Below are 20,826 nucleotides of genomic sequence, written 5' to 3' on the forward strand. Positions count from 1 at the left end.
AAATTCCATTCAGAATACCTGTTGATACCATAAAATATTTGGGAATCTATCTACCAAAGGAAAGTCAGGAATTATATGAGCAAATTTTTTTTTTTATAATTTGGTCACAAATTTTCTTTTTTTTTTTAATTTTTATTTAATAATTACTTTATATTGACACTCGTTTCTGTTCCAATTTTTTTCCCTCCCTCCCTCCACCCCCTCCCCTAGATGGCAAGCAGTCCTTTATATGTTGGATATGTTGCAGTATATCCTAGATACAATATATGTTTGCAGAACCGAACAGTTCTCTTGTTGCATAGGGAGAATTGGATTCAGAAGATATAAATTCTTCAGAAGAAGAATATAAATTTTCAGAAGAAAAACAAAAATGCAGATAGTTCACATTCGTTTCCCAGTGTTCTTTCTTTGGGTGTAGCTGCTTTTGTCCGTCATTTATCAATTGAAACTCAGGTCTCTTTGTCAAAGAAATCCCCTTCCATCAAAATATGTCCTCATACAATATCGTTGTCGAAGTGTATAATGATCTCCTGGTTCTGCTCATTTCACTTAGCATCAGTTCATGTAAGTCTCGCCAGTCTTCTCTGTATTCATCCTGCTGGTCATTTCTTACAGAACAATAATATTCCATAACATTCATATACCATAATTTACCCAGCCATTCTCCAATTGATGGGCATCCATTCATTTTCCAGTTTCTAGCCACTACAAACAGGGCTGCTACAAACATTTTGGCACATACAGGTCCCTTTCCCTTCTTTAGTATTTCTTTGGGATATAAGCCCAATAGAAACACTGCTGGATCAAAGGGTATGCACAATTTGATAATTTTTTGGGCATAATTCCAGATTGCTCTCCAGAATGGTTGGATTCGTTCACAACTCCACCAACAATGCATTAGTGTCCCAGTTTTCCCGCATCCCCTCCAACATTCATCATTATTTTTTCCTGTCATCTTAGCCAATCTGACAGGTGAGTAGTGGTATCTCAGAGTTGTCTTAATTTGCATTTCTCTGATCAATAATGATTTGGAACACTCTTTCATATGAGTGGTAATAGTTTCAATTTCATCCTCTGAAAATTGTCTGTTCATATCCTTTGACCATTTATCAATTGGAGAATGGCTTGATTTCTTATAAATTTGAGTCAGTTCTCTATATATTTTGGAAATGAGGCCTTTATCAGAACCTTTAACTGTGAAAATGTTTTCCCAGTTTGTTGCTTCCCTTCTAATCTTGTTTGCATTAGTTTTATTTGTACAAAGGCTTTTTAATTTGATGTAATCGAAATTTTCTATTTTGTGATCAGTAATGGTCTCTAGTTCATCTTTGGTCACAAATTTCTTTCTCCTCCACAAGTCTGAGAGATAAACTATTCTATGTTCCTCTAATTTATTTATAATCTCGTTCTTTATGCCTAGGTCATAGACCCATTTTGATCTTATCTTGGTATATGGTGTTAAGTGTGGGTCCATGCCTAATTTCTGCCATACTAATTTCCAATTATCCCAGCAGTTTTTATCAAATAATAAATTCTTTTCCCAGAAGTTAGGGGCTTTGGGTTTGTCAAACACTAGATTGCTATAATTGACTATTCTGTCTTGTGAACCTAGCCTTTTCCACTGATCCACTAATCTATTTCTTAGCCAATACCAAATGGTTTTGGTGACTGCTGCTTTATAATATAATTTTAGATCAGGTACAGCTAGGCCACCTTCATTTGATTTTTTTTTCATTAATTCCCTTGAGATTCTCGACTTTTTATTGTTCCATATGAATTTTGTTGTTATTTTTTCTAGATCAATAAAATATTTTCTTGGAAGTCTGATTGGTATAGCACTAAATAAATAGATTAGTTTAGGGAGTATTGTCATCTTTATTATGTTCGCTCGGCCGATCCAAGAGCACTTAATATTTTTCCAATTATTTAAGTCTGACTTTATTTGTGTGGAGACTTTTTTATAATTTTGCTCATATAATTCCTGACTTTCCTTTGGTAGATAGATTCCCAAATATTTTATGGTATCAACAGTTATTCTGAATGGAATTTCTCTTTGTATCTCTTGCTGTTGGGTTTTGTTGGTGATATATAAAAATGCTGAGGATTTATGGGGATTTATTTTGTAGCCAGCTACTTTGCTAAAATTATGAATTATTTCCAATAGCTTTTTAGTAGAATCTCTGGGGTTCTCTAGGTATACCATCATATCATCTGCAAAGAGTGATAGTTTGGTTTCCTCATTGCCTACTCTAATTCTTTTAATTTCTTTCTCGACTCTTATTGCCGAGGCTAGTGTTTCTAATACGATATTAAATAATAATGGTGATAGTGGGCAACCTTGCTTCACTCCAGATCTTACTGGGAAAGGTTCCAGTTTTTCCCCATTGCATATGATGCTTACTGATGGTTTTAAATATATGCTCCTGACTATTTTAAGGAAAAGTCCATTTATTCCTATGCTCTCAAGTGTTTTTATTAGGAATGGATGTTGGATTTTATCAAATGCTTTTTCTGCCATCTATTGAGATGATCATATGGTTTTTATTTGTTTGGTTATTGATATAGTCAATTATGCTAATAGTTTTCCTAATATTGAACCAGCCCTGCATTCCTGGTATAAATCCTACTTGGTCATAGTGTATTATCCTGGGGATGATTTTCTGTAATCTTTTTGCTAATATTTTATTTAAGATTTTAGCATCAATATTCATTAGGGAGATTGGTCTATAATTTTCTTTCTCTGTTTTCAGCCTACCTGGTTTAGGTATCAGTACCATGTCTGTGTCATAAAAGGAATTTGGTAGGACTCCTTCAATCCCTATTTTTTCAAATAGTTTATATAACATTGGAGTTAATTGTTCTTTAAATGTTTGGTAGAATTCACATGTAAATCCATCTGGTCCTGGGGATTTTTTCTTAGGGAGTTGATTGATAGTTTGTTCTATTTCTTTTTCTGAGATGGGACTGTTTAGGATATTTACTTCTTCCTCTGTTAGTTTGGGCAAGCTATATTTTTGGAGGTATTTTTCTATTTCATTTAAGTTGTCGAATTTATTGGCATAAAGTTGGGCAAAGTAACTCCTAATTATTGCTCTAATTTCCTCTTCATTAGTGGCGAGTTCTCCCTTTTCATTTTTAAGACTAACAATTTGATTTTCCTCTTTCCTTTTTTTAATCAGATTTACTAAGGGTTTGTCTATTTTGTTGGTTTTTTCATAGAACCAACTCTTAGTTTTATTAATCAATTCAATAGTTTTTTTACTTTCAATTTTATTGATCTCACCTTTTATTTTTAGAATTTCAATTTTAGTGTTTGACTGGGGGTTTTTAATTTGTTCCTTTTCTAGCATTTTTAATTGCAAACCCAATTCATTGATCTTCTCTTTCTCTATTTTATACAAATAGGCCTCTAGAGATATGAAATTTCCCCTTATTACTGCTTTGGCTGCATCCCATACATTTTGGTATGATGTCTCATTATTATCGTTTTCTTGGGTGAAGTTATTAATTATATGAGCAAAATTATAAAAAAGTCTCCACACAAATAAAGTCAGACTTAAATAATTGGAAAAATATTAAGTGCTCTTGGATCAGCCGAGTGAACATAATAAAGATGACAATACTCCCTAAACTAATCTATTTATTTAGTGCTATACCAATCAGACTTCCAAGAAAATATTTTAATGATCTAGAAAAAATAACAACAAAATTCATATGGAACAATAAAAAGTCGAGAATCTCAAGGGAATTAATGAAAAAAAAAATCAAATGAAGGTGGCATAGCTGTACCTGATCTAAAATTATATTATAAAGCAGCAGTCACCAAAACCATTTGGTATTGGCTAAGAAATAGATTAGTGGATCAGTGGAAAAGGCTAGGTTCACAAGACAGAATAGTCAACTATAGCAATCTAGTGTTTGACAAACCCAAAGCCCCTAACTTCTGGGAAAAGAATTTATTATTTGATAAAAACTGCTGGGATAATTGGAAATTAGTATGGCAGAAATTAGGCATGGACCCACACTTAACACCATATACCAAGATAAGATCAAAATGGGTCTATGACCTAGGCATAAAGAACGAGATTATAAATAAATTAGAGGAACATAGAATAGTTTATCTCTCAGACTTGTGGAGGAGAAAGAAATTTGTGACCAAAGATGAACTAGAGACCATTACTGATCACAAAATAGAAAATTTCGATTACATCAAATTAAAAAGCCTTTGTACAAATAAAACTAATGCAAACAAGATTAGAAGGGAAGCAACAAACTGGGAAAACATCTTCACAGTTAAAGGTTCTGATAAAGGCCTCATTTCCAAAATATATAGAGAACTGACTCAAATTTATAAGAAATCAAGCCATTCTCCAATTGATAAATGGTCAAAGGATATGAACAGACAATTTTCAGAGGATGAAATTGAAACTATTACCACTCATATGAAAGAGTATTCCAAATCATTATTGATCAGAGAAATGCAAATTAAGACAACTCTGAGATACCACTACTCACCTGTCAGATTGGCTAAGATGACAGGAAAAAATAATGATGAATGTTGGAGGGGATGCGGGAAAACTGGGACACTAATGCATTGTTGGTGGAGTTGTGAACGAATCTAACCATTCTGGAGAGCAATCTGGAATTATGCCCAAAAAATTATCAAATTGTGCATACCCTTTGATCCAGCAGTGTTTCTATTGGGCTTATATCCCAAAGAAATACTAAAGAAGGGAAAGGGACCTGTATGTGCCAAAATGTTTGTGGCAGTCCTGTTTGTAATGGCTAGAAACTGGAAAATGCATGGATGCCCATCAATTGGAGAATGGCTGGGTAAATTGTGGTGTATGAATGTTATGGAATATTATTGTTCTGTAAGAAATGACCAGCAGGATGAATACAGAGAGGCGTGGAGAGACTTACAAGAACTGATGCTGAGTGAAATGAGCAGAACCAGGAGATCATTATACACTTCGACAACGATATTGTATGAGGACATATTTTGATGGAAGTGGATTTCTTTCACAAAGAGACCTGAGTTTCAATTGATAAATGACAGACAAAAGCAGCTACACCCAAAGAAAGAACACTGGGAAACGAATGTGAACTATCTGCATTTTTGTTTTTCTTCCCGGGTTATTTATACATTCTGAATCCAATTCTCCCTATGCAACAAGAGAATTGTTCGGCTCTGCAAACATATATTGTATCTAGGATATACTGCAACATATCCAACATATAAAGGACTGCTTGCCATCTAGGGAAGGGGGTGGAGGGAAGGAAAAAAATCGGAACAGAAACGAGTGTCAATATAAAGTAATTATTAAATAAAAATTAAAAAAAAAGAATTGTAATGATTTCATTTTGGTCACTTGCTGTCTGGAGAACATGAGATTAAGGGAGTGAAAGAGAAACATTGGCAACAAAGTTTGACAACAATGAATGTTGAAAACGATTTGGAAAAATACAAATTTCAAGATTGAAAACAAATTTTAAAATACTAGATGAAATCTTTCCAATGGAAGATCTCTTCTGAACTCTTCTCTCGTTTTCCTCCCTCCCCTTTTATCTCAATCTTTTCCCTCTGTCTTCCCTTCCTCCCTCCCTCCCTCAGTTCATCTCCTTCCATGCTGCCTGTTCTTTCTCCTTCCTTCCTGCCCTATCTCCTGCCTCCCCTCACAATCAGCCCTTGGTAGATATCTTTCCAGTCTTTTCCTGAGCTGCTGACGTGTCTTGTTTAATTCCATTTTTAACACATTCATATTTGAATTTCTTTCTTCCAAAATTTTCCCTTTCATCTGAGGGTTTTTGAAATTTGGCACTATTATTCCTATGTCTTTTCCACAATGGATTTCGTTGAAGTGGTTGAAAATGGGGATTTTTTTTTTCCTATTTCTACATTTTCTCATTTATCATTCCAGGACAATATTCCCAAATTATTTCTTGCAAGGTTCTATTTTTGGTCATACTTTTCAGTAATCAAGTTATTCATTTTTCTATTCTACTAATATTCTAATATGTTCTCCAGATCTGTCTTTTATGTTTCACATTATTCTATTTGTTTCCAATGTTTACAACTGGTCTTGTTATTTCTTGATTGTTCTGCATTTCCCTGGCTTCCCATTACCAATCTTCAGTTTTCAAAGAATTCTTTTCATCTCGGGACTCCTTTCCTCCTTGGCAAGTTGGTTTCCTTTTTTTTCCCCATATGCTTTTGGTTTTTCTTGGAGAGATTTTTTTTGGTTACATTTTCCTCAATTTGATTTGATTTTTTTAATTCTTTTTTTGAGTTCTTCTACACATTTTCTTGGGGTTGCAGCCATTGCACATTACTCTTTGGGGTAAAAGCTTTTTTACTGAAATGGCCTCCTCTGAAGATAAACTCTCATTTTCCCTGTTCCCGTAATATATTTCAATGGTGGGATTCATCTTTGCAGATGCATTTTTTTAAAAAGAGATTAAGCACCTCTAACTGTAGTGTGAGAGGAAGGTTCTTCAAGTTTCCCTTCAGTGTTTCCCTCTGACCAGTAATCCCCAAACTCCAAAAATAGGAAGCCCAAAGCAAGAGCTCCCCTCTCCTGCAAGGACTGGTAGCCAGCTGCATCCCTGGCCCACTGCCTCGGTACCCACTGGGGACTGGTTCCTTCTTCGAAGGTTCTTTTTTTGGTCCCACTTTTCAGGTAGTCCAGTTCTACATCGTTCTATTTTATTCTAATCTCTTCTCCAGATCTTTTATGTTTCACATTGTTCTATTTATTTCCAATATTTCCAATTTGTTTTATTTCTTGATTTTTCTGCATTTGCCTGGCTTCCCATTGCCAATCTTCATTTTACAAAGAATTATTTTTTCTTGAGATTCCTTTCCTCCTTTGCAAGTTGGTTTCCTTTTTTTCCCATCTGCTTTTGGTTTTTCTTGGATTTTTTTTTTTTGGTTACATTTTCCACAATTTCATTTCATTTGTAAATTCTTTTTTGAGTAGTTCTACATATTTTCTCTTGGTTTGCAGCAATTGCACATTTCTCTTTGGGGTAAAAACTTTTTGACTTAAGTGTCCACCTCTGAAGATGAATTCTCCTTTTCCCTGTTCCCATAATACATTTCAATGGTGGGATTCTTCTTTGCTGATGCATTTTTTAAAAAAGAGGTTTAGTACATCTAATTGTGGTGTGGGGCAAAAGTTCCTCAAGTTTCTCTTCAGTGTTTCCCTCTGACCAGGAACCCCAAACTCTCTGACCAGGAACCCCAAAGCAAGCTCTCGCCTCTCCTGCAAGGACTGGCAGCCAACTGCATCCATGGCCCACTGTATCTGGACTCATTGGTTCCTTCTTGGAAGGTTCTGTTTTGGATCACACTTTGCACATAGTCTAGTTCTACACTTTTATTCTATTCTAATCTGTTCTCCAGATCTTTTATGTTTCACATTCTATTTATTTCCTTTTTTTTTAAATTTTATTTAATAATTACTTTATATTGACAGAATCCATGCCTGGGTAATTTTTTTACCACATTATCCCTTGCACTCGTTTCTGTTCAGATTTTTCCCCACATTCTATTTATTTCCAATTTGCTTTGTTATTTCTTGATTTTTCTGCAATACCCTGGCTTCCCATCGCCAATCTTCATTTTTCAAAGAATTATTTTCATTTTGAGACTCCTTTCCTCATTGCAAGTTGGTTTCCTTTTTTTCCCATAAGCTTTTTGAGGGGTTGGGTTTTTTTTTTTTTTTGACAGGTTTGTTTTTGGTTACATTTCCGTCCATTCCACTTGATTTTAAATTCTTTTTTAAGTTCTACATATTTTCTTAAGGGTTACAGCCATTGCACATTACTCTTTGGGGTAAAAGCTTTTTTACTTAAGTGTCTGAAAATGAACTCTCCTTTTCCCTGTTCCCATAATATATTTCAATGGTGGGATTCTTCTTTGCAGATACATTTTTGAGAAAAGAGATCGAGTACCTCTGTGGTGTGTGGGGAAGGTTCCTCAAGCTTCCCTTCAGTGTTTCCTTGTGACCAGTAACTCCCAAACCCCCAAAACAGGAACCCCAGAGCAAGGGTTTCCCTCTCCTGCAAATACTGATAGCCAGCTGCAACCCTGCCCCACTGCCTCTGTACCCATTGGGGGCTGGTTCCTTCTTGGAAGTTTCTTTTTATGGTCACACTTTTCCGGGAGTCAATTTCTATGCTTTTCTATTTTCTTCTAATCTGTTCTCCAGATCTGTCTTTTAGCTTTCACATTGTTCTATTTATTTCCAATATTGCCAATTTGTTTGATTATTTCTTGATTTTTCTGCATTTCCCTGGCATCCCTTTGCTGATCTAAATTTTTCAAAGCATTATTTTCATCTTGAGATTCCTATCCTGGGTTGCAGACTTGTTTCCATCTTTTTTTCCCATATGATTTTGTTCTTCTTTGGAGTGATTTTTTTTTGGTTACATTTTCCTCAATTTCCTTTGATTTTTACATTCTTTTTTGAGTAGTTCTATTTATTTCCTTTTGGTTTGCAGCAATTGCACATTTCTTTTGAGGGTAAAAACTTTTTTGCTTCAATGTCCACCTCTGAAGATGAATTCTCCTTTTTCCTGTTCCTACTATATATCTGAATGGTGGGAGGCTTCTTTGCAAGTACAATTTTGTAAAAAAGAATGTTAAGCACCTCTAATTGGGGTTTGTGACAAAGTTCCTCAAGCTTCCGTTCAATGTTTCCTTTTGAGGAGAAAGTCCAAAATCTCTGACCAGGAACCCCTAAAGCAAGAGGTCCCCTCTCCTGCAAATCGTGGCAGCCAGCTGCATCCCTGCCCCACTGGCCCTGTACCCACTGCCGGCTGGTTCCTTCTTTCCAGGGCCAGGTCTTCAGGTAGTCAGTGGCACCGCTGGGCCCCGCTGCCATCCCACTCAGGCCAGCTTCACTCAGGCCTCCAGCTCTCAGACTTCAACTTGACTCTCAGAGAGTTTGGGAGATAAAACAATCTGTGCTTCTGCTGAGGCTCCAGCCCCTCCCAGCTAGACCAGGAGTCCCCACTTCTTCTGTGGATTTAGCCCCCACATGTTGCCACTTCACACACGTTCACGTCCAGCCCAGAGGCTTTCTTCACTTTTTTGGTTGGTCTGGAGGACCCCTGTGCTACCGCGAATCTTTGATTGAAAGGGGTCCCTTCACACATTTCTTCTCTTTGAGGGGGAGGGGGAAACGGGGAGAGCTGGAACTGGAGTCTAGGCTCCAAGCCCTCCCTACCGTCCTCCAGAGAATAAACTTCTCCAAAAGCCCCGAAAGCCACCTCGGTTTGTCTCTGGGCCTTGTCTCTGGGCGCTTGAAGAGGATTGCTCGCGGTCCGTCCTCGGAGTTGTTTTAGACTTGGCCTCCAAGGCTGGCTGGACTTTGCCTCTCCTTTTCCAGAGCCCTTGCCTGCCTTTGGCGGGGGAAGAGGCTGGGCTCTCTTGTTGGCCTTGAGCATCTTTGCCTAGGGGCCAATTAAAGGAGGGCTCGTAGAGCATTTCCTGGCACGTGGTGCATTCTGTGGGAGGGGCTGGATGCACTTTCTTGCTGCTTGGATCACCAAAGGTCTTTTTGATCGAGATGACTCGCGTTTCTTCTTCCTCGGCTTCAGACTCGTCCCCTTGGTCCCATGCGGAAGAGGATTCCGAGGTGATCTCGGAGGAGGATGTCTCGGATCTTGTGTCCCTGTCGCTCTTGTCAGCCCAGGCCTGCATGGCTTTCTCAGGGCCCCTGGGCCAACCAGGAGGGAATAGTTCCTCCAGAAGCAGGGGAACTTCCAGCGAACTAGAAGGAGCCGCCAAAGCTGAACTTGGCCCCCAGGATGGGCCCGCTACCTCCTCCTCCTGCCTTGCTGAGGCGGCAGCCAGGATGCAGTTCTGGCCCTCCACATCCAGCATTTGCTCATCACTGCTTGAGGAGCAGGGAGTAACTCGGTGAGGGGGACCTGGGAAAAGGGATTTGGCCTTCTGGAAAAAGCTCTTCTCCTCCGGGACCAAGTCTGTGAATGAAGAAGGGACCATATGAACAAAGGGGAAGGAATCGGCAAGCAGACCTGGGCGGGGGAAAGATAGGAGCGGCTCACGGTTTATGATTTACCCCCAGTGATCCCTGGCCTTTGGAGGACAACCGGACCCTTGTCAGTGTGCTCTTGCATATGCTCTCCCTCGTTCACATACTGGGAGGAAGCCCAAGAGACAACTTCATTCCTTCCTATTTTTCTGGTAACCCTCTTCTTTGTACAGTTGTTTGTAGGGGCTCACCGCCTTAGACTGGGAGCTCCTCCGGACCAGAGTCCGGCTTGGGCCATTCTTTGCATCCCCCCAGTGCTTACTATGGAGCTTGGCCCACAGCAGATAATGTGGATTGACTCTGGCCTTCATTCATTCTTCCCCCTTTCTCACTTTTCTAAACTCTGCACTGTCATTTCTCACATTCTCATTCAGTTGAGTTTTACTAATTAAAATGCAAAATTACTCTTAGAACTTCCAAAGTAGAAAAGGGAAGATACTTTTGCCTTTTTATTGAATTTCTTAAATATTGTCCCCTAGTTCCATTCACATTTTTTCCTTTTACATTTGTTTTTAAGATTTTTGCATTCTAGCTTCTTTCCCGGATTCCCACCCACAATTAAGAAACCACATTTCAAACTATGCAAACTTTTCCATCAAAGTTGTGAATAAAAACATACATCTCCCACCTTAATGAAAAATAAACACCTCAAGAAAAATTAAGTGAAAAGTAGAGCGATCAAAAGAGAAATAGAGAATGCTTCTATCTGTATTCAGATATAATTATTCCTAATCTGTGAATCGATAGGATTTTTTGTTTGTCTAAGTCCTTCAGAGGAGTTGTAGATGATTGTGCTACTGGGAAAAACCAAATCATTTTCAAATGGTCAGCCCAGAACATTGCTGTCACTTCATATAGGGCATATTTTACCTTCTTCAAGGAAGACTTTGCAGGGTTTTTTTTCCCCCCTGAAGACATTCTGCTCATCATTTCCCAGAGAACAATGATATTTCATCAGAGAAATGGGTTTCAAAAATGGTTTTTCCGTTTACCGTTGATCATTGTATTTCCCCCCATTTATTCTCTTTCTTTTCAGTCTCTTTCCTCAAAAGTGTTTCATTACTGATCAATGACTTGCCCAAAATGACCTGTTCTTTTATCATCTTCCCCTTCCCATATTCCATTCCCCTCCTATTTTCCTGCAGGCTAGGATAGAGACCTCCTATTTGAACCAATACCACTAAGAATAAGGTTCACTCAACCAACTTCTCCTCTCCCTCTTCCAATCGATGAGAAAACTTTTTTCTAGCCTCTCTTTCTTATGGTAGATCATTTACACCATTCACTTCTCTTTTCCCCTCTTCCTGTACATTCCTATAGCAGGCCTTTCCATCATTTTTAAAAAAGATATTATCCCCTCTTATTCCACTCATACCCCTTACCCTCTGACTATGGATACTCCTTTTACCTCTCAGAATATTGATCATGTCCTAAGCAGTTGAAAGCATCCTCCTAGGTCGCAATGTTATCACATCAAGCTTAACCACTCCCAGGTGGATTGAACCTGCTTCAGTCTCTCACTTGAGCTCTCTTGCCAAATTCCCACATCATATCTCTTGAACATTTTGTCCCATTTGCCCAACTGCACCAGAAGCTCCAAGTGTCCAAAACAGAACCTGTTCTTTGTCCTGCACTCTCTGCCCTCTTCTGAAATTCCCTTTTCTGTCCACCAGGTGTGCCGGCTCAGGCAGCCACCACTCTTCCCTTTGCTTAGCCCACATAGGATCCATCGAGTTAGGCATCTTTGAATTCCTTACTCAACCTGGTTTTTTTCCGCAGAGATCTTCTTTTCTTCTCTCACGGAGCTAGCAACCAGTTCACCCTGTTCCCCTGTCTCCTAACCTCTTCTGTTAACCTGATTGTTCCATTAGGATCATGCCTTGACACATTACTTTTCTATCCTCTAGATTGATCTGGCAGATTCTTGTTTGTGAGCTTTTGGCCTTTCCTCTTAGAATGAATTTTGGGGTGTCTCTTCCTCCTTTAATATAGTGACTGATAAAAGAACAAGTATGGCTACATGTTTGTTGATTAATTGATTCTCACCGTGGGGCAATATTCGATTTCTCTTCCCCATGTTGAAGCCGAGGGAATTCCTGAGGGAAGAAAATGTCAACAAATTAACACTAAGCTTTGGTTCCAATAACTACCCCATCTTCCCAGCTAAAGGAGCAGCAAGCAGTACAAGAAAGCCCGGACAGCTCACTGGGCACAGCCAGCTATTGCCTTTCATCATCCTATGTGTTTTTACAGTAGAGCCAGCCTCAACACAATTGATAAAAATCCTTTTTTTCCCCATTTTATCCAGTTTGATCCATTCGTAAAGGTCCCTTTCCCTGTTTCCCCCTTTCTCCATCCCTTCTTTCCTCTCTCCTCATCATTCAAAGTAACCCAAAGGCAGCAACTGAGAAACTCCCTTTTATGTCAATAGAAAAACAAGAGGATGGAACCTTGTAGGCAAAGTGTCTGTCAGTAGAAAGCAGAACCTGTAAAGTTCATTGGTTTGCTGTGGCGGGTAACTTCTATCAGACTGCCCAAAGCACAAAATTTCTGAGAATCATTCCAATTTCCTTTGATTTCACAACATCCTATGGACCTGTCAGGCTTACTGTCCATGGGCTCCCATCCCTGCTGCTGCTTTCCCCAAAGAGTTCTCTCCTATTTGTATTCTCAGATGCACAAGACCTAAGGCCAAAGTCCTAACTACAGTGTGGGCCTACCCTGGACTAACCTTTCTTAACCCTTTCAGTGTTTTGAAGCACACGACCTCTCTAAGAAGAAATGACAGATTGGCTCCCCAACTACAGGAGAAAGGGATTTTTTACACCTACATTGGATATCTCCAGGTACAATAAATAAACTTGTCCACCTCCTCTAATCAAAAGGAAATGGAAAACATACATTTTGAGATTGCAAAGAATTTGTTTATGAATTTGAAATATGGTTTGGAGAAAGATGGAATAGTTGTCAGAATATCAATTGTCAGAACAAGGTGAAGAACTCCTCTCCTTTCCACCCAAGGGGTTCAGCTTGATTCCCCACTGGAAGGAATTGTTTGAATGCTCTAACAATGAGGATTTGGAGGCAGTCTTGAGGTCATCTCAAGGAGAAAAAGAAAGAGAGGAAGCACCTCTCTTCCATCCTTTCCACTGTCCTCAACAGCCTTTCCCAATATACCATCTCGTTGGATCCTTACAACCACCCAGTGAGGAAATGGAGGCAAGCAGGTGAAATGGTTTGCCTCAGCAACACTCAACTCTGTGTGAGGTTGAATTGGAAACACAGGTCCTCCTAAGCCCCAGGCCCATGTCTTTGTTCTACATAAGAACAGAGAAGCTTCTTCAGGATAACAACAAAAGCTATTTTCTTTGGAAGTGAGTCTCTGATGGTTTGAGTTACCGCAACAGAGTCTACAGAAGAGGGTTCTCTCTTATGATCTCAGTTGTATCCTAGCTGCTCCCCCCATTGAGTACAGAGGAACCACCATCTTGTCCATCTCCTATTGCTGGTACAAGGTATGTCTCTCAGATCTCTAGAAACCACGACTTCCCACAAAATTACACACCTCCCCCCCCCAGAAAAATACAAACTACCTCATTCCTCCTTCTATACATATTTGGCTAACCCCATCCCCAGGATAGTCTATATCATTCGTAAATCCTCCTACCTCTGAGAGCTTCTCGAAGATGCGAAAAACAAGGCAATCCCTTAGTGGGTGAGGAATCAGGATATGGAACGAACAGACACACACAAACAAAAACACACACACACACACACACACACACACACACACACACACAGTCTCTCTCTTTCTCTCACTCTCCCTCCTTGCACTCTCTGTCTCACTCTGTCTCTATCACACTCTCTTCTATTTCTACTTTTTCTATTTCTATCTTTTCTCTCAATGTCTATCTACTATCTTCTCTATCTCTATAACTAGTATCTCTAATTTCTCTTTCTCTAAATCTGTCTCTATCTATCGCTATCTTCTCTATATATCTATCTATCTTCTCTATCTCTAGCTCTATCTACTTTATATCTATCTCTATCTACTCTATATCTAACTCTATCTTCTCTCTATCTCTAGCTATTCTATATCTATCTCTATCTTCTCTATATCTATCTCTATCTGCTCAATATCTAACTATCTTCTCTGTATCTCTATCTACTCTATATCTATCTCTATCTTCTCTATATTTATCTCTATTTCTCTATCTCTATCTCTATCTTCTCTATCTCTAGCTCTATCTACTCTATCTCTATCTCTATCTACTCTATCTCTATCTCTATCTGCTCTATCTCTAGCTCTATCTACTCTATATCTATCTCTATCTTGTCTATTATCTATCTCTATGTTCTCTATCTCTATCTCTATCTACTCTATCTCTATCTCTATCTGCTCTATCTCTAGCTCTATCTACTCTATCTCTATCTCTATCTCTATCTCTATCTCTATCTACTCTCTATCTATCTCTATCTTCTCTCTATCTATTCCCTTCTCCCTGTCCCAACCCTCTCCTTTCTTTCTCCCACAACAATCTTCCCTCCCACTCCCTCCCTCTCCCTCCCTTTCCCCACCTCCCTCCCCTCCCCTCCCCTCCCTCCTACTCCCTCTCTCCCTCTCTCGCTCCTACCACCTCTCTCCTTCTCTCGCTCCGACCACCTCTCTCCTTCTCTTCTCTCCTCTCCTTCTCCTTCTACCTCTCTCCTCCTCTCCTCCTTCCACCTCTCTCCCACTCGCTCTCCCTGCCTCTGGCTCTGGCGCTCTCTCGCTCTCTCACTCGCTCTCGCTCTCTCTCGCTCTCTCACGCTCACTCTCTCTCCCGCACAGAGCACGGGCGCTTGAGATTCCTGCTCTTTTATCCTACTAACTCTTTGTGAGGTACTGATGACCTCACATGGAACCCTTTTTCTGTTCTATCACTTGCCTTCTTCCAATCTCCTCTGTCATTGGAAGGCTGGAATAGATGTGTAGAAACAGGAACCTTGTTGGTTACATAGTTTCATCAACCTATGCCCCTCTGCCTGTATTGGGTTTCAAACTTTATTTCCCCCTGATTCTCATTACATACATTGTCATCTTCCACCGAGAGTGTATCTTTACCAAAGATTCAAAAGAGCTCTCAACATTTAACTTTTTCAATCATTGTCTTTGTCTGACTGTCCATGAAAAAGGAAAAAACAAAACTACATTTGTATCTGACGTGCAGAGAGAAGGGGGATATGATATTCTTCTTTGTAAAACTTCTTTGATTCAGCTTTCGTTTCTTTTCTCTCTCTGGTTCAAGTCCAAAACTGATATTGGGCTGTCTTTATTGTCAGGACAACAGAACTGACTTTTACCTCCTTCTCCTCTTCTCTATCTTCCCTAATATTCTTTACCTCCGTTCATTCCCTGTTGTCAATCTTCCTTTCATTTATTTTTATTGAAGTTTTTTATTTCTAAAACATAAACAAGGATCATTTTTTTCCACATTGATCCTTGAAAAACCCTGCATTCCAATTATTCCCACCTTCCCCCCCTCACCTAGGTAGCATGCAATCCAATATGTGCTCAACATGGCTAAAATACATGTTCCTTCCAAAAGAGGCCTGCCAATTTATACAATTACATTGCTGCACAAGAAAAAGGAGATCAAAAAGTAAAACAAACTGGGAAGGAAAGAATTCAAGCAAATCAGATGAAAAAGTGTGAAAAGCCTATATTGTCATCTACGCTCAGTTCCCACAGTCCTCTCCCTGGGTAAGATAACGCTCATCATCACAAGATCATTGGCATAGGCCTGAATCCCCTCATTGTTGAAGAGAGCCACTTCCATCACATGTGGTCCTCCTACAATCTTGTGTTGCCATGTACAGTGATCTCCTGCTTCTGCTCACTTCACTTAGCACCTTTTCCTACAAGTCTCTCCAGGCTTGTCTGCTACCACCCTGCTGGTCACCAAACTTCCTCTCACACCTTGGATAGAAAGTCTGCCTCTCTTGAAATCATCTTGTGGATTTGACTTAGCCAATTTGCCAAGGCACTGCTAGCTTTGTTGTGAAAGGGTTCATTTCAGGCTCTCTAATAATTCTCCTAATAGTCCTACAAATCAACTCGAAAATAAGATGGAAAAAGGGCTTGATCAAGTGGACAATTTTCTCTAAACTAAAAGTTTGTATCTGAAAAAACAAAAACAAAAAACAAAAACCCACACACCCCCAAGACGGATCTGGGTCAGGTTTGCACTTTAAAGCCTGGAGACCTGAGAGTATGCAGCTCTCAATTGGGACAGGTGAAAGAGAACAAAGAAAGAAGGGATCAGTCAAACAAAGTAACCGGAAAGGGAAGAGGACTCATTTTCTGGAATTCTATAAGTTTTGTTAGGCTTCTTGAAAGTATCTTGTGACTAAGCTTATTATCCTGACCAATAACTAGTTGCAGTTACAAAGATCCCAGTGAAGGATGACTTGAATGATAATCTACAGCTTTGTTAAGTAGGAATAATGTCTAGTGATTGGCTTTTATATCTGGAATGTTGTACTTAAGGCTATCTCCTCAGATATCAAGATGATTTTTAAATTTTAGATGATGAATCTCTATTAGGGTTGCATGAGACAATCACTAATCTCTGGTATGTGCTAGAATCGTGCATTTGTTTACTTTCATCACAAAATCTTCGAAATTTGTGTGCAGACATTGAAACATTACGGAAAATTTAAATCTGTATTCGATATGATTTTGTGGTAAAAAAAAATAGGTGAATAAAACAAAGTTCTGGTAACTTACCTTAATAGATCACATGTTAAATCCCCTAACTAGATGGAATATGTGGCTTTTTAAATGTTTATTGGGTAATTTGTAAAAATTTTGATCTATGCTTTAAAATTTCATCACTTTGCCTAGACATTTGTATAAGTTTTATGAAATTTATGAAATAAATTTTGAAATAACACCACAGTTATTTAGATATTAGATATATTATGAATAAGAATGGTTTGAAAAAGAAGGGACAAAAAAGATTAGTTTACAAAAGCAATTGATTGTTTGAATGGAACATCTTGTAAGAATACTCCAAGGTAAAATACTGATTTAAAGAAAAAACTTGTCTTAATTGGTGTGTATGTTGAAATTAGAAATGGCTATAAATTAAATGAGACATCTCTCCATTTTTGTGAAAAGCTATGTTGTGTTTCTTCAGCTATGATTGATGGAAATTGTGAAATTGTTCATCAAATAGGGTTACTGTCATAATACTAAAACCTAAAATTGTAAAGGATTATTGATGTGTGATAGGTTGATAGGAAGAAAGAGACAGCATGGTAGAAAGAGGGAAAAAGAGAGAGGGAGACAGGAGATGTGAGGGATAGACAATAGCAGAATGTTTTGGCTGGTATCAAAAGGTAGCTTCAAGACCCAAAAATTGAGAAACAGAAGGGACGCCAAGAATGGTAGTTAAGAGATGGAGTCGGAGAACATAGAAAGGGGTTTTAATAATGATGGAAAGAAAGGGTCATTCTTTACTGGATCTTGCCATTTGCCAGGAGAAAGAAAACTCGAGTTTGGGGCATGACTTTAGCCGTCAGGCACAATCCTGAAAGGGACTTAACATCCTAAGAAAGTTAGCTCTAAGGAGGAGAGATGGCTTTGGAAATCTTAGTGGCGATAGCAGTGACACCACATGGCATAGGGTTAGGTCAAGGACAGCACGAGGCAGAGTGTCCTGGGGGGCTGACCCAGGGGAGGCCAGTGGCCTTGGGGTTGTCCATGGGTAGATTTTGTGGGGAGGATTTGGCCCCAGATACATGGATGGGATAGGGAAGGAGACTTCTGTCCCTGTTTTGTACACTTGTCGGGTTGGGAAAATGCTTGGTTCTGTATGTAGAGTTCCAGTCTCTTCGTCTTTAGGTTTCTGGAGAACTTCAGAACAGGTCTATTTCAAATGGGAAGGGGGAGAGTCTGGCAGGTAGCCAACGGGCTACCAACATGTGTATCCCCTTGGATACAGCAGGGTTTCTATGGAGCTTATATCCCAAAGAGATCTTAAAGGAGGGAAAGGGGCCCACATGTGCCAAAATGTTTGTGGCAGCCCTTTTTGCAGTGGCAAGAAACTGGAACCTGAATGGATGCCCATCATTTGGAGAATGGCTGAATAAACTAGGGTGTATGAATGTTAGGGAATATTATTTTTCTAAAAGAAACTCTCAGGGGGCTGATTTTAGAGGGGCCTGGAGAGACGTACATGACCTGATGCTAAATGAAATGAGCAGGACGATGAGGTCATTGTACGTGGCAACAATAAGATGATACAGCACTCCATACTGATGGACGTGGCTTTCTTTTAAAAGGAGATGATTTCAAAGGATATGAACAGACAATTTTCAGAGGATGAGATTGAAACTATTACCACTCATATGAAAGAGTGTTCCAAATCATTACTGATCAGAGAAATGCAAATTAAGACAACTCTGAGATACCACTACACACCTGTCAGATTGGCTAAGATGACAGGAAAAAATAATGATGAATGTTGGAGGGGATGCGGGAAAACTGGGACACTAATGCATTGTTGGTGGAGTTGTGAACGAATCCAACCATTCTGGAGAGCAATCTGGAATTATGCCCAAAAAATTATCAAATTGTGCATACCCTTTGATCCAGCAGTGTTTCTATTGGGCTTATATTCCAAAGAAATACTAAAGAAGGGAAAGGGACCTGTATGTGCCAAAATGTTTGTAGCAGCCCTGTTTGTAGTGGCTAGAAACTGGAAAATGAATGGATGCCCATCAATTGGAGAATGGCTGGGTAAATTGTGGTATATGAATGTTATGGAATATTATTGTTCTGTAAGAAATGACCAGCAGGATGAATACAGAGAGGACTGGTGAGACTTACATGAACTGATGCTAAGTGAAATGAGCAGAACCAGGAGATCATTATACACTTCGACAACGATATTGTATGAGGACATATTTTGATGGAAGTGGATTTCTTTGACAAAGAGACCTGAGTTTCAATTGATAAATGACGGACAAAAGCAGCTACACCCAAAGAAAGAACACTGGGAAACGAATGTAAACTATCTGCATTTTTGTTTTCTTCCCGGATTATTTATACCTTCTGAATCCAATTCTCCCTACGCAACAAGAGAACTGTTCGGTTCTGCAAACATATATTGTATCTAGGATATACTGCAACATATCCAACATATAAAGGACTGCTTGCCATCTAGGGGAGGGGGTGGAGGGAGGGAGGGGGAAAAAAATTGGAGCAGAAACGAGTGTCAATATAATGTAATTATTAAATAAAAAAAAATAAATAATAATAATAAAAAAAAATAAAAAAAAAAAGAAAACTCATTTAAAAGAAACAAGTTCCAGAAAAAAAAAAATAAAAAAATAAAAGATGATTTGGGGATGAAGAGAGCCATCTACACCCAGAGAGAAGACTGTGGGAATTGAGTCTGGATCACAACATAATATTTTCATTATTTGGTTCGCTTGCATTTTCAGAGTTTTGGTTCCGGATCTGATTTTTCTTGTGCAGCAAAATACTTGTAAGCTTACATATATTGCCTTAGGCATCATATTTTCACATGTCTAATATATATTGGATTGCCTGCCATCTAGGGGAGAAGGGACCATGAGTGCAAGCTCTTCCTGGACTTTTCTGTTAGTTTTCATCATATACAGTCCCGTGCTGCTTCCTATATGCCCCTGACAGGGGCACCTTTAAGTCCCCAAGTCCCGACTCCTACACTCCCTCATTGAGCTCCCAGACAATTCTGAAGGCTCATTAAAGGCCCATTCTGAAGCCTATCTGGAAGAGGAGTACATTCTTAGGGAAGGATTGCCAGATGGATTGTACACAGGGGCCCCAGGCAGGGGCTTCAAAACTCTTTTCAAAGCCTTCCCTTAGAAGAGTGAAAACGTCTCTAGAATTGTTGCTAAAGGAGATCATGCTTCCAGGAGGCCACACTGTTCCCCTTTGAGGAAATAAAAGCACAAATTGGGGGGGAAAGTTCTTAGAAATTTATTCTGGAAAAGCTGGATGAGAGACATCCATGATAACTATCTTCCCCTCTCCGTCGTCCTCTCCGTGTGGTCCCCAGTTCCTCTCCCTAGTGACCCCCATTCTGACCCCAATTTGTTTCTCCTTTTTTGCTCATATTGGACTCTTGCATGTTTCATCGACTTGAGAGTTGTTTCTTCCGGAGTGTAAGCCATGGAATTCCAACTAGTTGGTCAAATCCGGGATCCCCGATTCCGACACTCGGCAGCCCCCTGCTGCTGACACCGCCTGCAAGTCACGTGTCTCCCGTCCTCACTCTGGACCGCAATAGGCCCCGCCAGCTCTTCAGCCCTTTTCAGCTGAAGCAGCTCCAGAAGATGAGACCTTTGTCCCTTTGTCTCAAACGAATGTGGGTCTGGACTGCTTGAGGGGAGAAGAATGGGAGAATGGCCCGAAGGCCTTGGGCCTGGACAGTGCTCGAGTTCCATGGATACCACTGGCTGCCGGGTGGCAGTTGAGGCTCTGTGACGACAGGGCTTCCCAGTCGGAGGGTGCGAGCTGGTGGAAGCAGGGTCTCCCATTGCTGCTCATTGCTTGAAGCAGCATTATCCTCTGGCCCGCTTGCTGGAGGACTCAAGCACTAGAATGGACCAAGATTGCTTCGCTAAAGCGGTTCTGGAAATCTTCCACCCGTGTGAGGCTGTTGGCCCTTTCTAGAAAGGGCCAATGGTAGGTGGCGGGTTACAGTTAGTACTGAGGAGAGGGACCAGC

General features: G+C 39.8%; 2 protein-coding genes and 1 pseudogene across 3 annotated transcripts in view; 1 reads left to right on the forward strand and 2 right to left on the reverse strand.

Annotated features, from left to right (window-relative positions):
• LOC127544676 (ribonucleoside-diphosphate reductase subunit M2-like) overlaps positions 1 to 20,826 on the forward strand; it is a 681,272-nt pseudogene that overhangs the window by 609,848 nt on the left and 50,598 nt on the right.
• The window catches only part of LOC127544681 (uncharacterized), a 53,008-nt gene continuing 38,497 nt past the window's right edge, over positions 6,316 to 20,826 (reverse strand). For both annotated transcript variants that reach the window (XR_007949511.1, XR_007949510.1), the window contains exon 4: positions 6,316 to 6,466. The gene's annotated coding sequence lies outside the window, so the exon portion shown is untranslated. The remainder of the gene's footprint in view (positions 6,467 to 20,826) is intronic.
• On the reverse strand, positions 6,460 to 13,838 carry LOC127544682 (uncharacterized). The gene is made up of 3 exons (XM_051971450.1): positions 13,732 to 13,838; positions 12,111 to 12,160; positions 6,460 to 9,993 (listed from the first exon to the last, which is right to left on the reverse strand). Exons 2-3 carry the CDS (start codon positions 12,139 to 12,141, stop codon positions 9,230 to 9,232), a joined length of 795 nt encoding a protein of 264 aa, XP_051827410.1. The 5' UTR covers positions 12,142 to 12,160; positions 13,732 to 13,838; the 3' UTR covers positions 6,460 to 9,229.

This window comes from Antechinus flavipes, chromosome 1 (assembly GCF_016432865.1).
Source record: "Antechinus flavipes isolate AdamAnt ecotype Samford, QLD, Australia chromosome 1, AdamAnt_v2, whole genome shotgun sequence".
Classification (NCBI taxonomy): Eukaryota; Metazoa; Chordata; class Mammalia; order Dasyuromorphia; family Dasyuridae; genus Antechinus; species Antechinus flavipes.

Excerpts from the sequence above, each read along its gene's own strand:
- LOC127544682 (XM_051971450.1), bottom strand. The coding sequence starts at position 12,141 with ATGGGGAAGAGAAATCGAATATTGCCCCACG. Across the intron at positions 9,994-12,110 it reads AAATCGAATATTGCCCCACG|ACTTGGTCCCGGAGGAGAAG; the intron begins GTGAGAATCAAT and ends CTTCATTCACAG.